The 15,202-nt window shown below is 47.8% G+C and overlaps 1 protein-coding gene across 5 annotated transcripts in view; it reads left to right on the top strand.

The window, feature by feature from the left end:
• LOC144784620 (thiamine pyrophosphokinase 1-like) overlaps positions 1-15,202 on the top strand; it is a 1,414,696-nt gene that overhangs the window by 462,475 nt on the left and 937,019 nt on the right. For all 5 annotated transcript variants that reach the window (XM_078663541.1, XM_078663543.1, XM_078663544.1 and 2 more), the window contains one exon: positions 635-709. In XM_078663541.1, coding sequence (XP_078519667.1) covers positions 635-709 — 75 coding nt within the window. The remainder of the gene's footprint in view (positions 1-634; positions 710-15,202) is intronic.

The raw sequence follows: 15,202 nt of genomic DNA, 5'->3' as shown, positions 1-15,202 counted from the left end.
CCCCAAAATCCAGCGGTACTGGAGTGGTGTGACACAGGTCATGTCTCGGGTTGTGAGCTGCACTGTGCCAGCAGAGACTAGGTTGCTTCTACTGCACATAACTCGTGAGTAGGTGTGGCCCATTATCTGAAAATCTGGCTCACCTTGCAGCGAGGGTGGCAGAACAAAATATGGCAAGAACCTGGAGACAGAGTAGGCCACCATGCATAGCAGACTGGGAAAATGATCTAGATCTAGACTGGTGCCAGTGGGCGGGGGAGGTAGTGTATCAAAGTCGGGGTTGCCCCAGGAAATGGGGAAAGGTCTGTGATCAATGGCGTTCATGCAGACGATAATGTGTGAAACCCACAGATGGGTGAATGTGACTCAACTAATCAGAATCATGTTGTATATTAACCTGTTTGGTATGGTACTTGTAATACACATGGATGACACAGACATCTTCCGAATACCTTTCGATATTTCACATGTACTATGTCTTTTTCTCTGTAATGCCTATCTGGCCAATGGTCAACCAGTGATGATATTGTGTACTGAGCAACTGTTTAATAAAAATATGTTAAAAAAAAAAAGACTCCAGCAATACGCAATTAAAAAAAAAATGTTTTAATCATTTATGTTGTTCTTCTTGCAGGCAACCAGAAATTCTGCCTAATTATCCTTAACCAACCCTTGGACAAGTACAACTTTCATCATGTTTGGAGTAAAGGTAATTTTGTTTACTCATGGATTTTTCATACGAGTAAGTCTGCATTCATGGAGAGATAAAGGGAGTAAAAGAGTATTATGAGAGCAGCGGTTAAGTGAACGTGGTAACTCATGTGAATACCCATGAAGGCTTGGCGTTTTGGGTATTCACAAAGGTATTTCTCACCAAGTAAGCACTTAGAAATTTACTCCTGCTTAAGGCACGGAAAAGTTCCTCGCATTATGACAGACATGCACCCTTGCCCTGAATTATCCAGCTGCAATGGTATGGATACCTGGCGCTAAATTGTGTTGTCATTGGAGAAAACGGATCCTGCGTGTGCGCCATAAAATCGGCCTACCTCACGGATTGTGGTCATTTTGGACCAGGAGGGTCGCTCAAAGCATTACGCTCATGACTGTGAAAGGCTATTTCCGTTACCAAGAGTTAAGTAGGACAAGCATGGTGGTGGCAGCATACAGTATAGTGATGAGTAGGAATGGAAAGGCCTTTTTTTCCAGTTCTAGAAGGAGTAAGGCCTACAAGCTCACTCATGTAAAGTTCCACTACATTGTGCGTTACTCACCGTTGGGCTATAAAAAGTTAGTATGTAGTGCTGTGCAGCACACATGCGGGATGTATGTGCTGTGTGTATGTGTGCCTGGTGCAATACATGGAGAGCTCTGGGTTCCATATTGGGAGACCCAGGGCTGACTGGAGGAGCATGTGGAGGTTGGGAAATACCCCCCAGACAGGTTTTGTGGATTGCTGCTTTCTGTTGAACTGTGAGGGACATGCACACTGGAGGAGTTAGAGCCTGGCTGTTCAGTACACTTCAAAGGGTGGTCTTTGATTCACTGGAAAGGTGTCTGGGCAAATCATAGGAAGGAGATGGGGCTGATAAGAGTTAAGACCCTGGGGTAAGAATTTGACCGACTGGCACAACAACTCAAATCTAATTTAGGAGCACGCCACTACCCACCCCAATGTGTCAAGGTGGCACGTAAAAGGACTAGGAATAATAACAAGACAGCCTTGTTGGACCCATTCATTTGTGTACAGGAAAATAACATTACCTGTGTAACTACCTTTACACCCAATTCTAACAGAATACAAAAAAATCATCAGGTCTCCCACTTAGTGTGTCTGACCAGGGCTCCATCAACCTTTGACTTTGTCCCAGTCAAGCATGACCCAATGTCCCAAATTGGCGCTATATGTTTTTAAGCTCTATAAAGTGTTTATTGTTTAAAAATTCATATCTCCGGTTCCCTATATTGGATTTTTGTCATTTTGGTGTTTTAATCATAAATATATTTCATTTGTTCATAAATTGGTTGTGGATATTTATTATGTAATGCGCCCTACTTATTTAATGTATTGGTGTTTTTAAATGCTTCACACACCTCCTAAGTTAAGCCTGGCAGCTCATTGGCCACCTACCAAGGGTTGAGAAAGGAAATAATTTATAGAGACCTTATATTGTATTGGTGGCCTTGTAGCTAGTAGTTGGTGCATACTTACCCCTGCTAATACACCTTTCAACGTTTGGTGTTCAACAGTGAGGATACGTACTTGTGTTTAAATTACACCATACATTGAAGTAAGTTAAGATCTGTAAAAATCTGCTAAATTGACGTAGAACAAAACGTTTGATTTTAGTTTTTTTTTAATTTGGACCAAAACTGATACTTAATCGATCTTATTTTCTTTTTATAAATGTGTTCTATTTCTGTTTGAAAAGTTTTTGTGACCCACAACTAGGGATACCATGGAGCCAGAGCTACCTAAACCGAACAAACTCAGTAAGTAAGCTTAGGGTTCAGTGTAGGTTTAGGGTGCTAACTAATGGCAACAAGATCAGGAAGGCAGAGTTGATTAGGACCCTTAAGGCCTCGGTACAGGGTGTTCCAGAGAGGGAAAGAGAGGGTGACCTCTCCAACTATCGAGGAAGTGGAGGATGACACTTAATTTGTTTCTTCTAGTACCAGGTTCATACTTCCAGCTAATGAGGCAGGTGAGGGCCCTCCACAGAAGACCCAGTTAGGACCCTCTGAAGGCAAGTTAGCTCCCATAGCCCTGGAAGAGAAGAAGTTAGAACTAGCTAGAGAGAAGTGGTAGGAGACTAAAGTGAAAAGGAATGTTGGCAGTGACCATGTAGAAGATTCTGAGATGCTCAGGGGTGGTGGGTTTAATCCTAGGCTTCCCAAGGGAATAGCTCCCATGTACACCGAGGGGGATGATATTGACAAGTTGACTGCATTTGAAAGGGCGCTTGAGATGAGAGGGGTCCACTCTACATTACTAGCTGATGCGGATTGGAAACCCAGGTTTCCAATCCGCACCAGGGGGGTGATCAGAAGAAGGTACAACATGTTCCTTCCCCCTCCCCTGGGGAAAAGAAGGGCAAAAACAGAAAGGGTCCTCACAAGACTCACAAAATCCTGCATAGGAGGTAGGGTCCTCAAGCCAGTCCACTTTCAAGAAGGGGTATCAGGGGAAGTCCTTGGACCCTACAAAGACAGGAAAGTTCTGTGACCTTATGAAGTCTAGTCAGTGTTTTGACTGTTATCAGTCCAGACACGAGAGAGAAGAGGCAGGCTGAACAAAGAAGCCTCACACTAGTGGGCAGTCCCAGGGGATTGTCAGCATCAGGGTGGAGATTGACAGAGCCAACCTTAGTATCCTAGAGTGGGGTGGAAATTACAACCCTGGCCGCCTTGCCTCCCAGCGTGGAGAGGTGAAGGCAGAGGCCTAAAATGAATGGAATTGAGGTTGAGGCTCTGAGAGATACAGCACCCAGTGTGACTGAGGTCACAGAGAAACTGGTTTCCCCAGGGAAGCCCATACCTGGTGTCTATCACCAGGTAACCTATGCAAGCACAAGAGCCAAACTCAAAACTATGGCAGTGGTGAGTTTGGAATGGGAAGGCGTGACAGGCCCTAAGAAGTTAGTTTTGTCTCCTGCACTCCTAGAAGACTGCCTACTGGAAAATTACCTTGAAGAGTCTGACTGGTAAGGGGGTAGAGAGAATGGTCCATGGAAGGATGCTGGATCTCCCTGAGTAGGGATGTGCTGTGACTAGATCACAGACTGCACAGAAGGCAAATGCTGGACACTTGGACCCTGGAAAATGGACCGAGGGAGAAGGGGGCCCAGTTCTGGTGAGCCAGCCCAAAGAACTCCATAGGAGCAGGATGAATCTAACCATGAGGGGAAGGATCTGACCTCTTTAGTAGGGATTCCACACTTGCAGGATATGTCCGACTTGGCAGAGTTGCAAAGAGCTAGTGGACCCTCCAGAGAGGAGTTGTGTGAGGTACAGAGAACGTGTCCCACTCTTGAGGACCTGAGGCAGACTGCCTCTAGGCAAGAGAAGGGCAATGTCAGTGGCTTCCACAAAGTCTACTGGGAGGATGGAGTTCTCTGCACTGAGGCTAGAGACCTCAAAGAAGGGGCTACCAGGAGGTTGGTGGTCCTCCAGCAGTACAGAGCATTCCTCTTGACTTTAAGCCATGACTTCCCCTTGGCAGGTCATTTGGGGTAGAGTATGACATGGAAAAGGTTGGTTATCCATTTCTGTAGGCTCAATATGACTGTCAAAGTGAAGGGGTTTTTCAGCTCCTGTGCTACTGGTCAGGCCAGTGGCAAGATGGGGAAAGCCAAAGGCTCCCTTGATCCCACTGCCCATGGTGGTGAATCCCTTGTAGAGTGTGAGGGTGGACATTGTTGAGCCCCTAAAATCCCCAACTGGATCACAGAACAAGCATATCTTGGTGGTAGTAGAGCATACTACAAGATACCCTGAAGTAATGCCCCTCAGAACAGTCACTGCTCTTTTGGCGGCCAGAGTCCTACTTGATGTGTTTACCAGAGTGGATTTCCCAAAGCAGGTTGTTTCAGATAGGGTCACAAATTTCATGTCCAGATATCTGAAGGCGATGTGGGAAGAATATGGTGTTACCTACAAGTTCACCACCCCATATGCACCCCAGACTAATGATCTGGTGGAGAGGTTCAATAAGACCCTGAAGAGCATGATCAATGGTTTGTCTGACAAACCAAGGAGGATATGGTATGTTCTCCTACCATGTCTACTGTTTGCCTACAGGGAGGTCACACAAAAAAGGGGTTGGCTTTAGTCCCTTTGAGTTGTTGTTTGGCCACCCTGTAAGAGGACCATTGTTCATGGTGAGAGTGTCTTGGGAAAAGCCTCTCAAAGAAGCCAATGACAATGTGCTGGACTATGTGCTATGCCTGTACAAAGCAAGCAGAAAACTGGAGGCCAACAAGGAGCTCATGAAGCACTGGTATGACCATAAGACTACCATGCCTGAGTACAATCCAGGACAATTGGTTTGGAGCCTGTGGCTTCTATGGCCCTCCAGGACTAATTGACTGGGTCCAATCCAATCCTGAACACCCCCAGGAACCCTCATCGGGTCCTGCATGACAATAGGTTAAAACCCCACCAAGACAGGGCAGACATAACCATGTTGATGTTCACAGATGAGGGAGGAGAGGAGGATATTGAGTTGGTGCCAGACCTCCTCTCCAGTCTCCAGCAAAGTACAAGATGGGTCAGTGGAGGGAGTTGTACTCTCTCCCAAATTGACAGGCTAACAGCAAAGGGACTGCAAGCAGGTGCTGGCGCAGTTTGCAGGTCTGTTCTCTTTGACCCAAGGTATCACCAGCTGGTGTATATAAAGCATTGACACTGGTGACAGCCTACCTATCAGGAACATGTTGTACAGGATGTCTGACCAGGTCAGAGTTGGCATCAAGGCTGAACTAGCTCAAATGCTGGAGTTGGATGGAATTGAGCCCAGTGGTGCTGGTACCCAAACCTAACCCCCGGGGGAAAAGGAGTTGAGGTTCTGTGTGGACTACAGAGGACTGCATGCAGTCACTAAGACTGATGCTCACTCTATACCTAGAGCTGATGAGTTCATTGATAGGTTAGAGGCTGCTACGTACCTGAGTACATTTGATTTGACCTCAGGCTACCGGCAGATTGCCCTCGGTGTAGGAGCAAAGGAGAGGCCAGCCTTCTCCACACCAGAGGGGCATTAACAATTAAAAGTAATGCCCTTTGGCTTAACGAATGTCCCTACCACCTTCCAATCGTTGGTGACCATGGTCCTGTCCCGGCTGGAGCAGTTTAGTGCAGCTTATCTGGACGATATAGCTGTGTACAGTTCCACATGTGAGGATCACTTAAGCCACATGAAGGAAGTGCTCCAGGCCCTTCAGCAGGCAGGCCTGACTATTAAGGCCAGTAAGTGCCAAATGGGGAAGAGTTCAGTTTTGTACTTGGGCCACCTTGTAGATTGAGGCCATGTTCAAACTCTCCAGGCCAAAATCCAAACCTTTTTAGATTAGACAACTCCTACAACCCAGATGCAGGTCAGGGGCTTCCTTGTACTTACTGGGTATTGTAGAAGATTTGTTCAGAACTATGGGACCATTTGTCTCCCCTGAGTGTCAGAAGGTCTGACTCTCTGAAAGAGGCTATGTGTTCAGCACTAGTTTTACTGCCCCCTGACTACACAAAGGAATTTGTGGTTCAGACAGATGCTTCAGAGCAAGGGATTGGGGTAGTGTTGGCACAAGTAAATGAGGAGGGTCTTGATCAGCCAGTTGCCTTTAATAGTAGGCGGCTTCTCCCTGGAGATCAAAGGTGAAGTACCATTGAGAGGAAAGTCTTTGCAGAGGTTTGGTCCCTCAAAAAGCTAAGATCATACCTGTTTAGTACTCACTTCTGTGTTCAAACCAACCAGACTTCTCAGAAGGCTCATGCAGATGAGAGGGGAGAATCCAAAGCTATTGAGGTGGTCCATTTCTCTGCAGGTGATGGACTTCACAGTAGAACACAGGCTTGGGCAGGCTATGCCAATTCGGATGAACTTTCCTGTTTTTTCCACTTAGCTGATGAGGACTACAAGGGTGTTGTTTAGTTAGCCATCGCCTTTCATTTGGGAGGGGGGTCTATGTGAGAAAGTCATCCATTTTGCCCTGATCACCCCCATTTTTTGACTAATACTAGTATTAACTGACACCCAGGCCCAGGGCCAGTGCTGATTAAAAATGTATATGGTAATTAGGTGAAATTACAATTGGGACTACCAACTAACCTTTAAATCTCTAGTATATAGCAAGGCCTGTTGGTGTAGAGGTCCAGCAGCTTTAAGACACTATATATAGCGCGAACTAGACCTGAAGATATCAGGTATCCGAGCGCTTTACATAACACCAGTTTCGTTACACAAGGACACATTCATTTTTGTTAGGCCCAGGGAGATTAAGTGATTTGCCCAGAATCACAGGATATTTAGCGTTGTTGCCGAGACTGGGACCCAGCTCCCGAGGTCCGAGTCTCGGCTACATCCTCTCCTTTGGATTTAAAGTTACTTCCAAAGTATTAAACTACCTTATTTTTACATACAAGTCACCCCTAAGGTCAACCCTAGTAGGCCCCATAGTAGGGTGCCATGTAGTATTAAGCAGGGACATTTAAAAAAATGTTTTATTTGCTCCGGTGGGGAAAAAAACGACCAGTTTCATTTTTACTCCATTGTAGCATTTTAGCTTCATAGGTTAACATTGGGGTACTATAATACAACAAAGACGCAATCTGAGACTAGCTGAACGGACATGGAGATCCTCATCATCGCTAGAACACCTTCAGCAACTGAGCTCAAGGAGAAGCACCTACAACGCCTAGCTGCGTCTAGCGCCTGGCTGCCTTAATATTACCTGCTAGACCACACTGCTGACGCAATTAACAGTGCTTAGCTGCGCATGTAATCTGTATTCAAAGCGCTATACTGCGAGAGCACGCTTTCTATGCCATTGTGCTGTGCAGTGCTGCCTCTGCCTAGTTTAACGCATTGTGCCTGATTGTGCCGGCGCCATTACCTATTTGTGAGCGTTTTTGATTATTTGTGCCCCAATCCTCGATCGCTTTTGCCATCCATCTTGTTGTTTGTTTTCGTGCCTCCCTGCCCGGCTCTCGACCCCGCCCCCTGCCTCCCAGCTGCTCCTCCCTCGCCCCTCCCCCTCCACCATCCACATATGACAGATGCTTTTGCGCGCAGCGTTCACGCGCAGCGGTCGCGCCCCAGTTGCGCCGAAGGTAAGCCCGTCTACGCCCGTCCGCGCCTGGACCGCGCCCAGCGCCAGACCCCCTGGCCCCCGTACTACCCACCCCACCCGCATTACCTACACCGCCTCCACCCTCTTAGCCCTTAACACTGGCCGTCCCCCCAACTGCGCCCAAGCCGCTCCTGGACACACCCATGGACCCTTCACATGCTACTCCTGCAAGTATGACGGCACCAAGACCCACTCCCCACTCCCCATCCACTAACACCAAACAGAGATCTGACCCCAACCACCTAAAATGCATCCTGCTCAACACCCGTTCGGTCCACAGACACGCCATCGACCTTTGGAATCTACTAGACACCATCTGTCCGGACGTCGCCTTCCTAACAGAAACATGGATGAACGCCTCCTCAGCCCCAGACATCACCATTGCCATCCCGGAAGGCTACAAGATCATCCGTAAGGACCGCATCAAACAAACAGGAGGAGGCATCGCAATCGTCCATAAGAATTCCATCCGCATTTCAACCAGCTCAGACGCCAACCTCGCTAGCGCCGAACACCTTCACTTCCAGATCCACACCGACCCCAAGACCACACTCAGAGGCACCCTTCTCTACAGGCCACCAGGACCCCGTGCACAATTCAGCGAAGACATCACTGACTTCATCACCCCACACGCCCTCCCCTCCGAGAACTACATTCTATTGGGAGACCTCAATTTCCACCTGGAAAAGAGCAACAACAGCAACACCACCACCCTGCTGGACAATCTCGCCAACCTCGGACTCAAACAACTTGTTAATACCCCCACTCACCACGCAGGTCACACACTCGACCCCATCTTCACCTCCAGCAAACATATCTCCTTCAGTCACACCACAGCTCTCCATTGGACAGACCACAGCTGCGTTCACTTTATCTACAAAAAGACCACAACCCACAACCTTCCTCAACCTACTCTGCGAACAAAATGGAACAAAATCACAATCGACCAGATCTCCTCATCGCTTCTTCAAAACCCCCCTGCCCACTCTTCGAACCCCAACCAAGCAGCCATTAACTTCACTCAATGGCTAACCAACAGCGCCGACAGCCTAGCACCCCTGAAAAAACTTCAAATCAAACCAGGCAGCAAAAACGCCCCCTGGTTCAACGACGATCTTAAAAAATCCAAGAAACTCTGTCGCTCCCTTGAGACGACCTGTAAAAAAGACCCAAACACCAGCACCAGAGACGCCTTCAAAAACGCCACCCGCATACACCACCAACTGATCCGGACTGCCAAGAAAGCCGCACTCAAAGACCGACTAGACAACAACGCCCACAACAGCAAGGAACTATTCAACATCGTCAAAGAGTTTACCAACCCCACTGCCAACTCCAACGACATCACTCCCTCTCAAACCCTTTGCGACTCCCTAGCTTCGTTCTTCCACGACAAAATCACAGACATCCATAACAGCTTGGACAACCAACTCGAAGTCCAACCCACCCAACCGCCTGCCGTACGTTCACCCCCCTTGAACATCCTTAACAACTGGAACCCAATCTCCACTGAGGACACCATCCGCCTGATGAACACCATCCACTCAGGATCCCCCACAGACCCATGTCCCCACCACATCTTCAACAAAGCAGACTCCATCATAGCACCACACCTCCGAGACGTCATCAACTGTTCCCTCAACTCCGCCACCTTCCCGGAAAGCTGGAAACACGCCGAACTCAGCGCCCTTCTGAAAAAACCCACAGCTGACCCCACCGAACTAAAAAACTACAGCCCCATCTCGCTCCTTCCATTCCCGGCCAAAGTCATTGAAAAAGCTGTCAACAACCAACTCGCCGCCTTCCTCGAAACCAACAAATCCCTCGACTCCTCACAGTCCGGCTTCCGAGCCAAACACAGCACTGAGACCGCTCTCATCGCTGCAACAGACGACATTCGAACTCTACTGGACAATGGAGACACAGTCGCCCTCATCCTCCTCGACCTCTCCGCAGCCTTCGACACAGTCTGTCATAGCACCCTGTTACAACGCCTCAGAAACATCGGAATTCAAGGAAAAGCACTGGAATGGATCACCTCGTTCCTTGCCGGAAGAACTCAGAGAGTTCGACTCCCACCATTCAAGTCAGAGGCCACTGAAGTCACTTGCGGCGTGCCACAAGGATCTTCACTCAGCCCCACCCTCTTCAACGTATACATGAGCCCCCTCACGGCCATCGCACGCCAACACAACCTCAACATCATCTCCTACGCTGATGACACTCAACTGATCCTCTCACTCACCAAAGACCCTAACACCGCCAAAACCAACCTACATGAAGGAATGAAAGAAGTAGCCGAGTGGATGAAGCACAGCCATCTGAAACTGAATTCAGACAAAACAGAAGTCCTGATCTTAGGTACCTCCCCCTCCGCCTGGGACGATTCTTGGTGGCCAGAGGCCCTTGGAAAAGCACCCATCCTGACGGACCACGCACGGAACCTGGGCGTCATCCTGGACTCCTCACTCTCGATGACCAGACAAGTCAACGCCGTTTCTTCGTCTTGCTTCAACATTCTTCGCATGCTCAAAAAAACATTTCGCTGGATCCCCACCGAAACTAGAAAAACGGTCACCCACGCACTGGTCACAAGCCGCCTGGACTACGGAAACACCCTATACGCCGGTACCACCGCAAAAATTCAGAAAAAACTAGAACGCATCCAGAACGCATCAGCCAGACTCATACTAGACATCCCGCGTAAAGACCACATCTCTGGTCACCTGAAAGACCTCCACTGGCTCCCCGTCAATAAGAGAATAACTTTTCGCCTCCTAACCCACGCACACAAATCACTTTACGATCTTGGACCCGAATGCCTCAACACACGACTTTCCTTCTACACCCCCCCCGCCAGTTACGCTCTTCCAATCAAGCCCTTGCTGCTGTACCTCGCATCAACAAAACCACCATGGGAGGAAGATCCTTCTCCTACCTGGCAGCTAAAACCTGGAACTCACTCCCCATTCACCTTCGCCTCACTCAGAACCACCTAGCATTCAGAAAGCAACTTAAAACCTGGATATTCGACAAGTAACTCCCCACCCTTCTTCAAGCGCCTTGAGACCCTATGGGTATGTAGCGCGCTATATAAATTCTTTGACTTTGACTTTGACAACAAACCCATATGAATCGCAAAAGAAAATTTTTTCAAAGTTGAGCTAAACCAGGCCAGAAATCGCCCAAGGAACTGTTCGAGATTATCAAGCAACAATCTGCTCAACAGGTCAGCACCTCCACATTAGGTCCTTACTCACAACCAAACTGCAACAAATTCGCCTCCCACTTTCTTGAAAAATCTAAAAAGATATAAAAGGATCTCCAAACAGCAAATGAACACCACAGCCTGTGCATACCCTAAACCAACCCAAACTCACCCTCAAAAATAAAGCGTTCTGGAACACTTCCAAAACTTTAGACCAAAATGACATCCTCAAGATCCTAACATCACTTCAACCACCAAATCACTTCTGCGACCCTCTTCCAGCCAACATCTTCAGTGAGATCAAAACTTCTCTAATTCCCCTCTGAACAAAGATTGTGAATGCCTCCCTACTGGCCTAAAGTCCGGCTAGGTAACCCCCATTCTAAAAAAAAACACAGCTGACCACACAATCCCAGATAACTACCACCCAATATCCACTATTCCTACTCTAGCAAAACCACTGGAGAAGTGCGTACATTCCCAATTATGCAGCCACATAGCTCAATTCCACCTCAATGACCAGTTCCAATCAGGCTTTCGTCAGGACCATAGCACGGAAACGCCCATGACACACATTGTTGATGACGCACTCTGAATACTAGACCATAATGAATCCTGCCTCCTAATCCTCCTAGACCTATTCTCAGCCTTCGATACTGTCAAATATGACAGTCTCTTGGACTTACTTGAACATGCAAATGTTGAAAGGTGGATTATTAGTAGGGGTAAGTATGCACCTACCATTAGCAACGATGCCACTAATGCAATCCTCTGATCAACCCTTGGTAGCTGGCAATGAGCAGGTAGGCTTAATTTAGGATACAGGTGTGTGAAGCATTTAAAAAACACCAATACATATGCTGAACAATGCAAACATTCACCCCCAGTCACAAAGATCTGGGTTTAATCCATTATTCACTGTGCCACTGGATTCAAGCTGTCTGATGAGGGGTGATGTCCCAAAACTGGTCCCAGGATGCTTGTTTCCAGTCCAGGGAGGACCTGGCTTGGCAGTTCAGGCTGGACTGTTCCTATGAGGCACCGGGTCAAGACTGATTGCATATGACTGGGTCTAAACTGGGGAGGCATGGTAGGCAAAAGAACAATGGACTTAACCCAGATTCATTGGCTGGGGTGAATGTTTGATTTTCTCTGCATTCCATCCATCATCTGTGGGTCTTTTGCTCATTCAATATTATAGCCGACAAGCAGGAGGGCACCCCTGACCAATGGGGTACAGTGTGCCACCAAGAAGCATCAGTTTCCTCCAAAGTTTTGCATACTGGTGTGGCTCACTTAGCTTAACACTCCCTTTCCAAACCTCTTGCAAATTCCATTCCCAGGGCTGCCATCAGGCTGGGGGGTACAGCAATAGTGGGTAGGCCTGGCTAGCATTCCTTACTGTCCTGCTCTCTCTGAAGCCCAGTTTGTTCATGTAGCGAATGATGAATCGGAATGACCACAAGACCAGTTAAAGAAAGAATAATGGAACACCACAGAGGCATTTGATGTAAGAAAATCCCCCTAAAATGAGTACCCACTACCTCAGTCTGGATCACACTACTGAAGATGTGCACTGGACCATCTTAGAAACTCACCCACACATGAATGAGAATACTTTGTTCCGGCGGGAAAACATTTTGTATTCCATTTGGCCACATATAAAATTGATTTAAACAATGATATTCCTTGCAGTGAGATAGAGACCTGATCTCCTACTCTACCATGATATTTTATCCCTACTATATACACTGCACAGAATATCATTTACTTATGTAGAGCTACTTATCCCCCAACAGAGATCAGCACCATAGACACAGCCAATATGCAGACACCTTCATGAATATTGATCGTGACAGGACACTCTATCACATCACTTCACTTGTTCTATTCACATAGGATCGATCAGTAGGGATTATCTGAACTATCTGCCTCTCCAGTATGGTAGCCTTGTTTGAGCCATATTGAGATTCCCTCACATTGGGAAACACTGCTCTTCCCACCTTCCACTACCAACTTCTGACCTTCACAATGGCAGTTAACTGTCATCCTTTGCGATTAGTCTGTTAATCCCCAGGTTTACGTATTTCAGTGCCTCCTCACAGCACACTTACTCTGGGCACTATTCCATATTTATTAATATGGAAAATGTGAATGTTCACACATTACTGTGTTCTTTTCCGACATGGTGCCCATTGTTGATCATATACTGCGTCAACTGTGCAGCCTAAAGTTTCTATGGAGCCCTATAACCAACTATCCGCTCCTGTCCCTTTACTTCCCCATTTACTAGGTTTTAGCAATATACAGGGACCTCCCAGCTGACAGGTATCCACAACGCTATATGGCACACTGACTCCGGGCACTTCCTCGATTATAAATTTGTAATTTGGATTCCCACATATCATCAACATACTGCGCGGCATCCCACACTTAACTTCCAACATGGCACCCGCCACCAGTCAGACTGAGTCCTCCAGGCAGCCTACCTTTCGTTTGAAAGCTGAATAATCCACACCTGGACCCACTTCAATCACATGGTCCAGTACAAAACGCTGCCTACTCTGCTCACTTCCGAGGTGGCAGAGACAGGGGTGTGCTGTTGCGCTAATCACGCACTGGACACTGTGAGCAATGGGCTGCCTCTCCCACTTTTCTGCATTTCAAAGTTCGAGCCAGTGACCTCTGCTGGAGGCAGTGATGTCAGGTGCTTTTGTCCTCCTGATCTGGAGGTCAGAGACAGTCTTGGCTTCCAGCTGGGGTCCTGCTGCCTCAGCAAACTTCCCCAACACCCTCCTGACACCCTACTCTATTAAGGGCAAGCTAGCAGAGGTTTCCAGTCGTCAGGACGGGGCCCACGGATGTGGAAAACTTCCCCAACACTCCTCGAACTCCTCTCGATCCAGCACCCCAGTGGGCCACTGATCTTTGAGCACACTCCTCTGCACAGTGTAATTACAGCGTATGTCAGAAAGGTCCTTGTCCCAACTGACAATCACTTTCACCTTTTCTGTCACATCTTGTGCGGTCCTTACGATCTTGTGGAAACAGGGAGATCCTTCCTGTCCCTGGGATATCGTGGACACCAAGACAGCCCTTGGACTGTGCATAGGGACCCGGGCCATGACAGTTGGTAACTAGCTGCAGACCTGCATCTTCAGGCAAAACCCACCAAGTGATAGTCCCCGTCCTAGAGCACAACAAGCACAAGGCCACCATAAGTCTATGGATAATCCAGTTGCAGTCCCTCCTACCCCATTGGTTCCTCTTGTCGATTTCTCAATCGGTGTAATTCACTACCAGTGCATGTAATGTGCCCATGCCTTGTCTCCTCCCGACACTGCACCCTGCCCCCAGGGAGTACTCCGATATAGCGTTAGACATGCAGAACCTTAGCAAGTAGCTTTTTAAATGCAAGTCGAGTAACAGTAACCTGCGCACGCAGGCCCCTTCAGGGCAAACCTGTGGCAAAGTTTTAAGAGCTATCTCAGTAGATGGCATAACCAGTGCTGCAGGCCTAGGGAGGAGCCTTTCGGTTACATGCCTTAGGTATGTCTTACCCCTAGCCAAGGGACTTCCAGTGAACTCAAATCAGCCAATCATGTGTTTACCAATCCTCATTATGTATATGACAAGCACAGCGCTTTGTCACTGAATGGCAGTGTCAAAAGCGCTCAAATTCCTAAGGCTAGCACAGTAATCAGCGGAAACCCAGGAGGGACAAAAGCAAAAGGGCGATGGAAAGCACCATAAACAGGGTCATTTCCAACAGTTCGTATATACGCTTTTTTTTCTCATAAAAACTGATATTTGACAGGACAATCATTTATTTGCTGCTGCTGAACGTACTTTGAGTCTGTGTTTACCCTCCTGCATCAACCTCTTCCCCTCCTGCACCCACTGAGAAGCCTTGGACTGCTTGACCCACACTACTGCTGAGAGTCAATTGCTAAAGAGGTATGTGAACCAGTTGTTCAGGACCAGTAGTAGGTTGGGCCCTGGGACCTCATGAATAAAAAGGCCTCAACAATCCATGGTTGGGACCAGTAGCTCCTGCTTGCCCTGTGGCCCTGTGAGAGGGGTTCAGATGGCAGGGAACATGTGCTTCTTGGGTGGGAAAAAGAAGGAATGTTCCCCACATTTGATGTAC

The sequence above is a fragment of the Lissotriton helveticus genome, chromosome 10 (assembly GCF_964261635.1).
Source record: "Lissotriton helveticus chromosome 10, aLisHel1.1, whole genome shotgun sequence".
NCBI classification, from domain to species: Eukaryota; Metazoa; Chordata; class Amphibia; order Caudata; family Salamandridae; genus Lissotriton; species Lissotriton helveticus.
The sequence above is the reverse complement of the archived record's forward strand: the minus strand, read 5'-3'. Positions and strand labels throughout refer to the sequence as shown.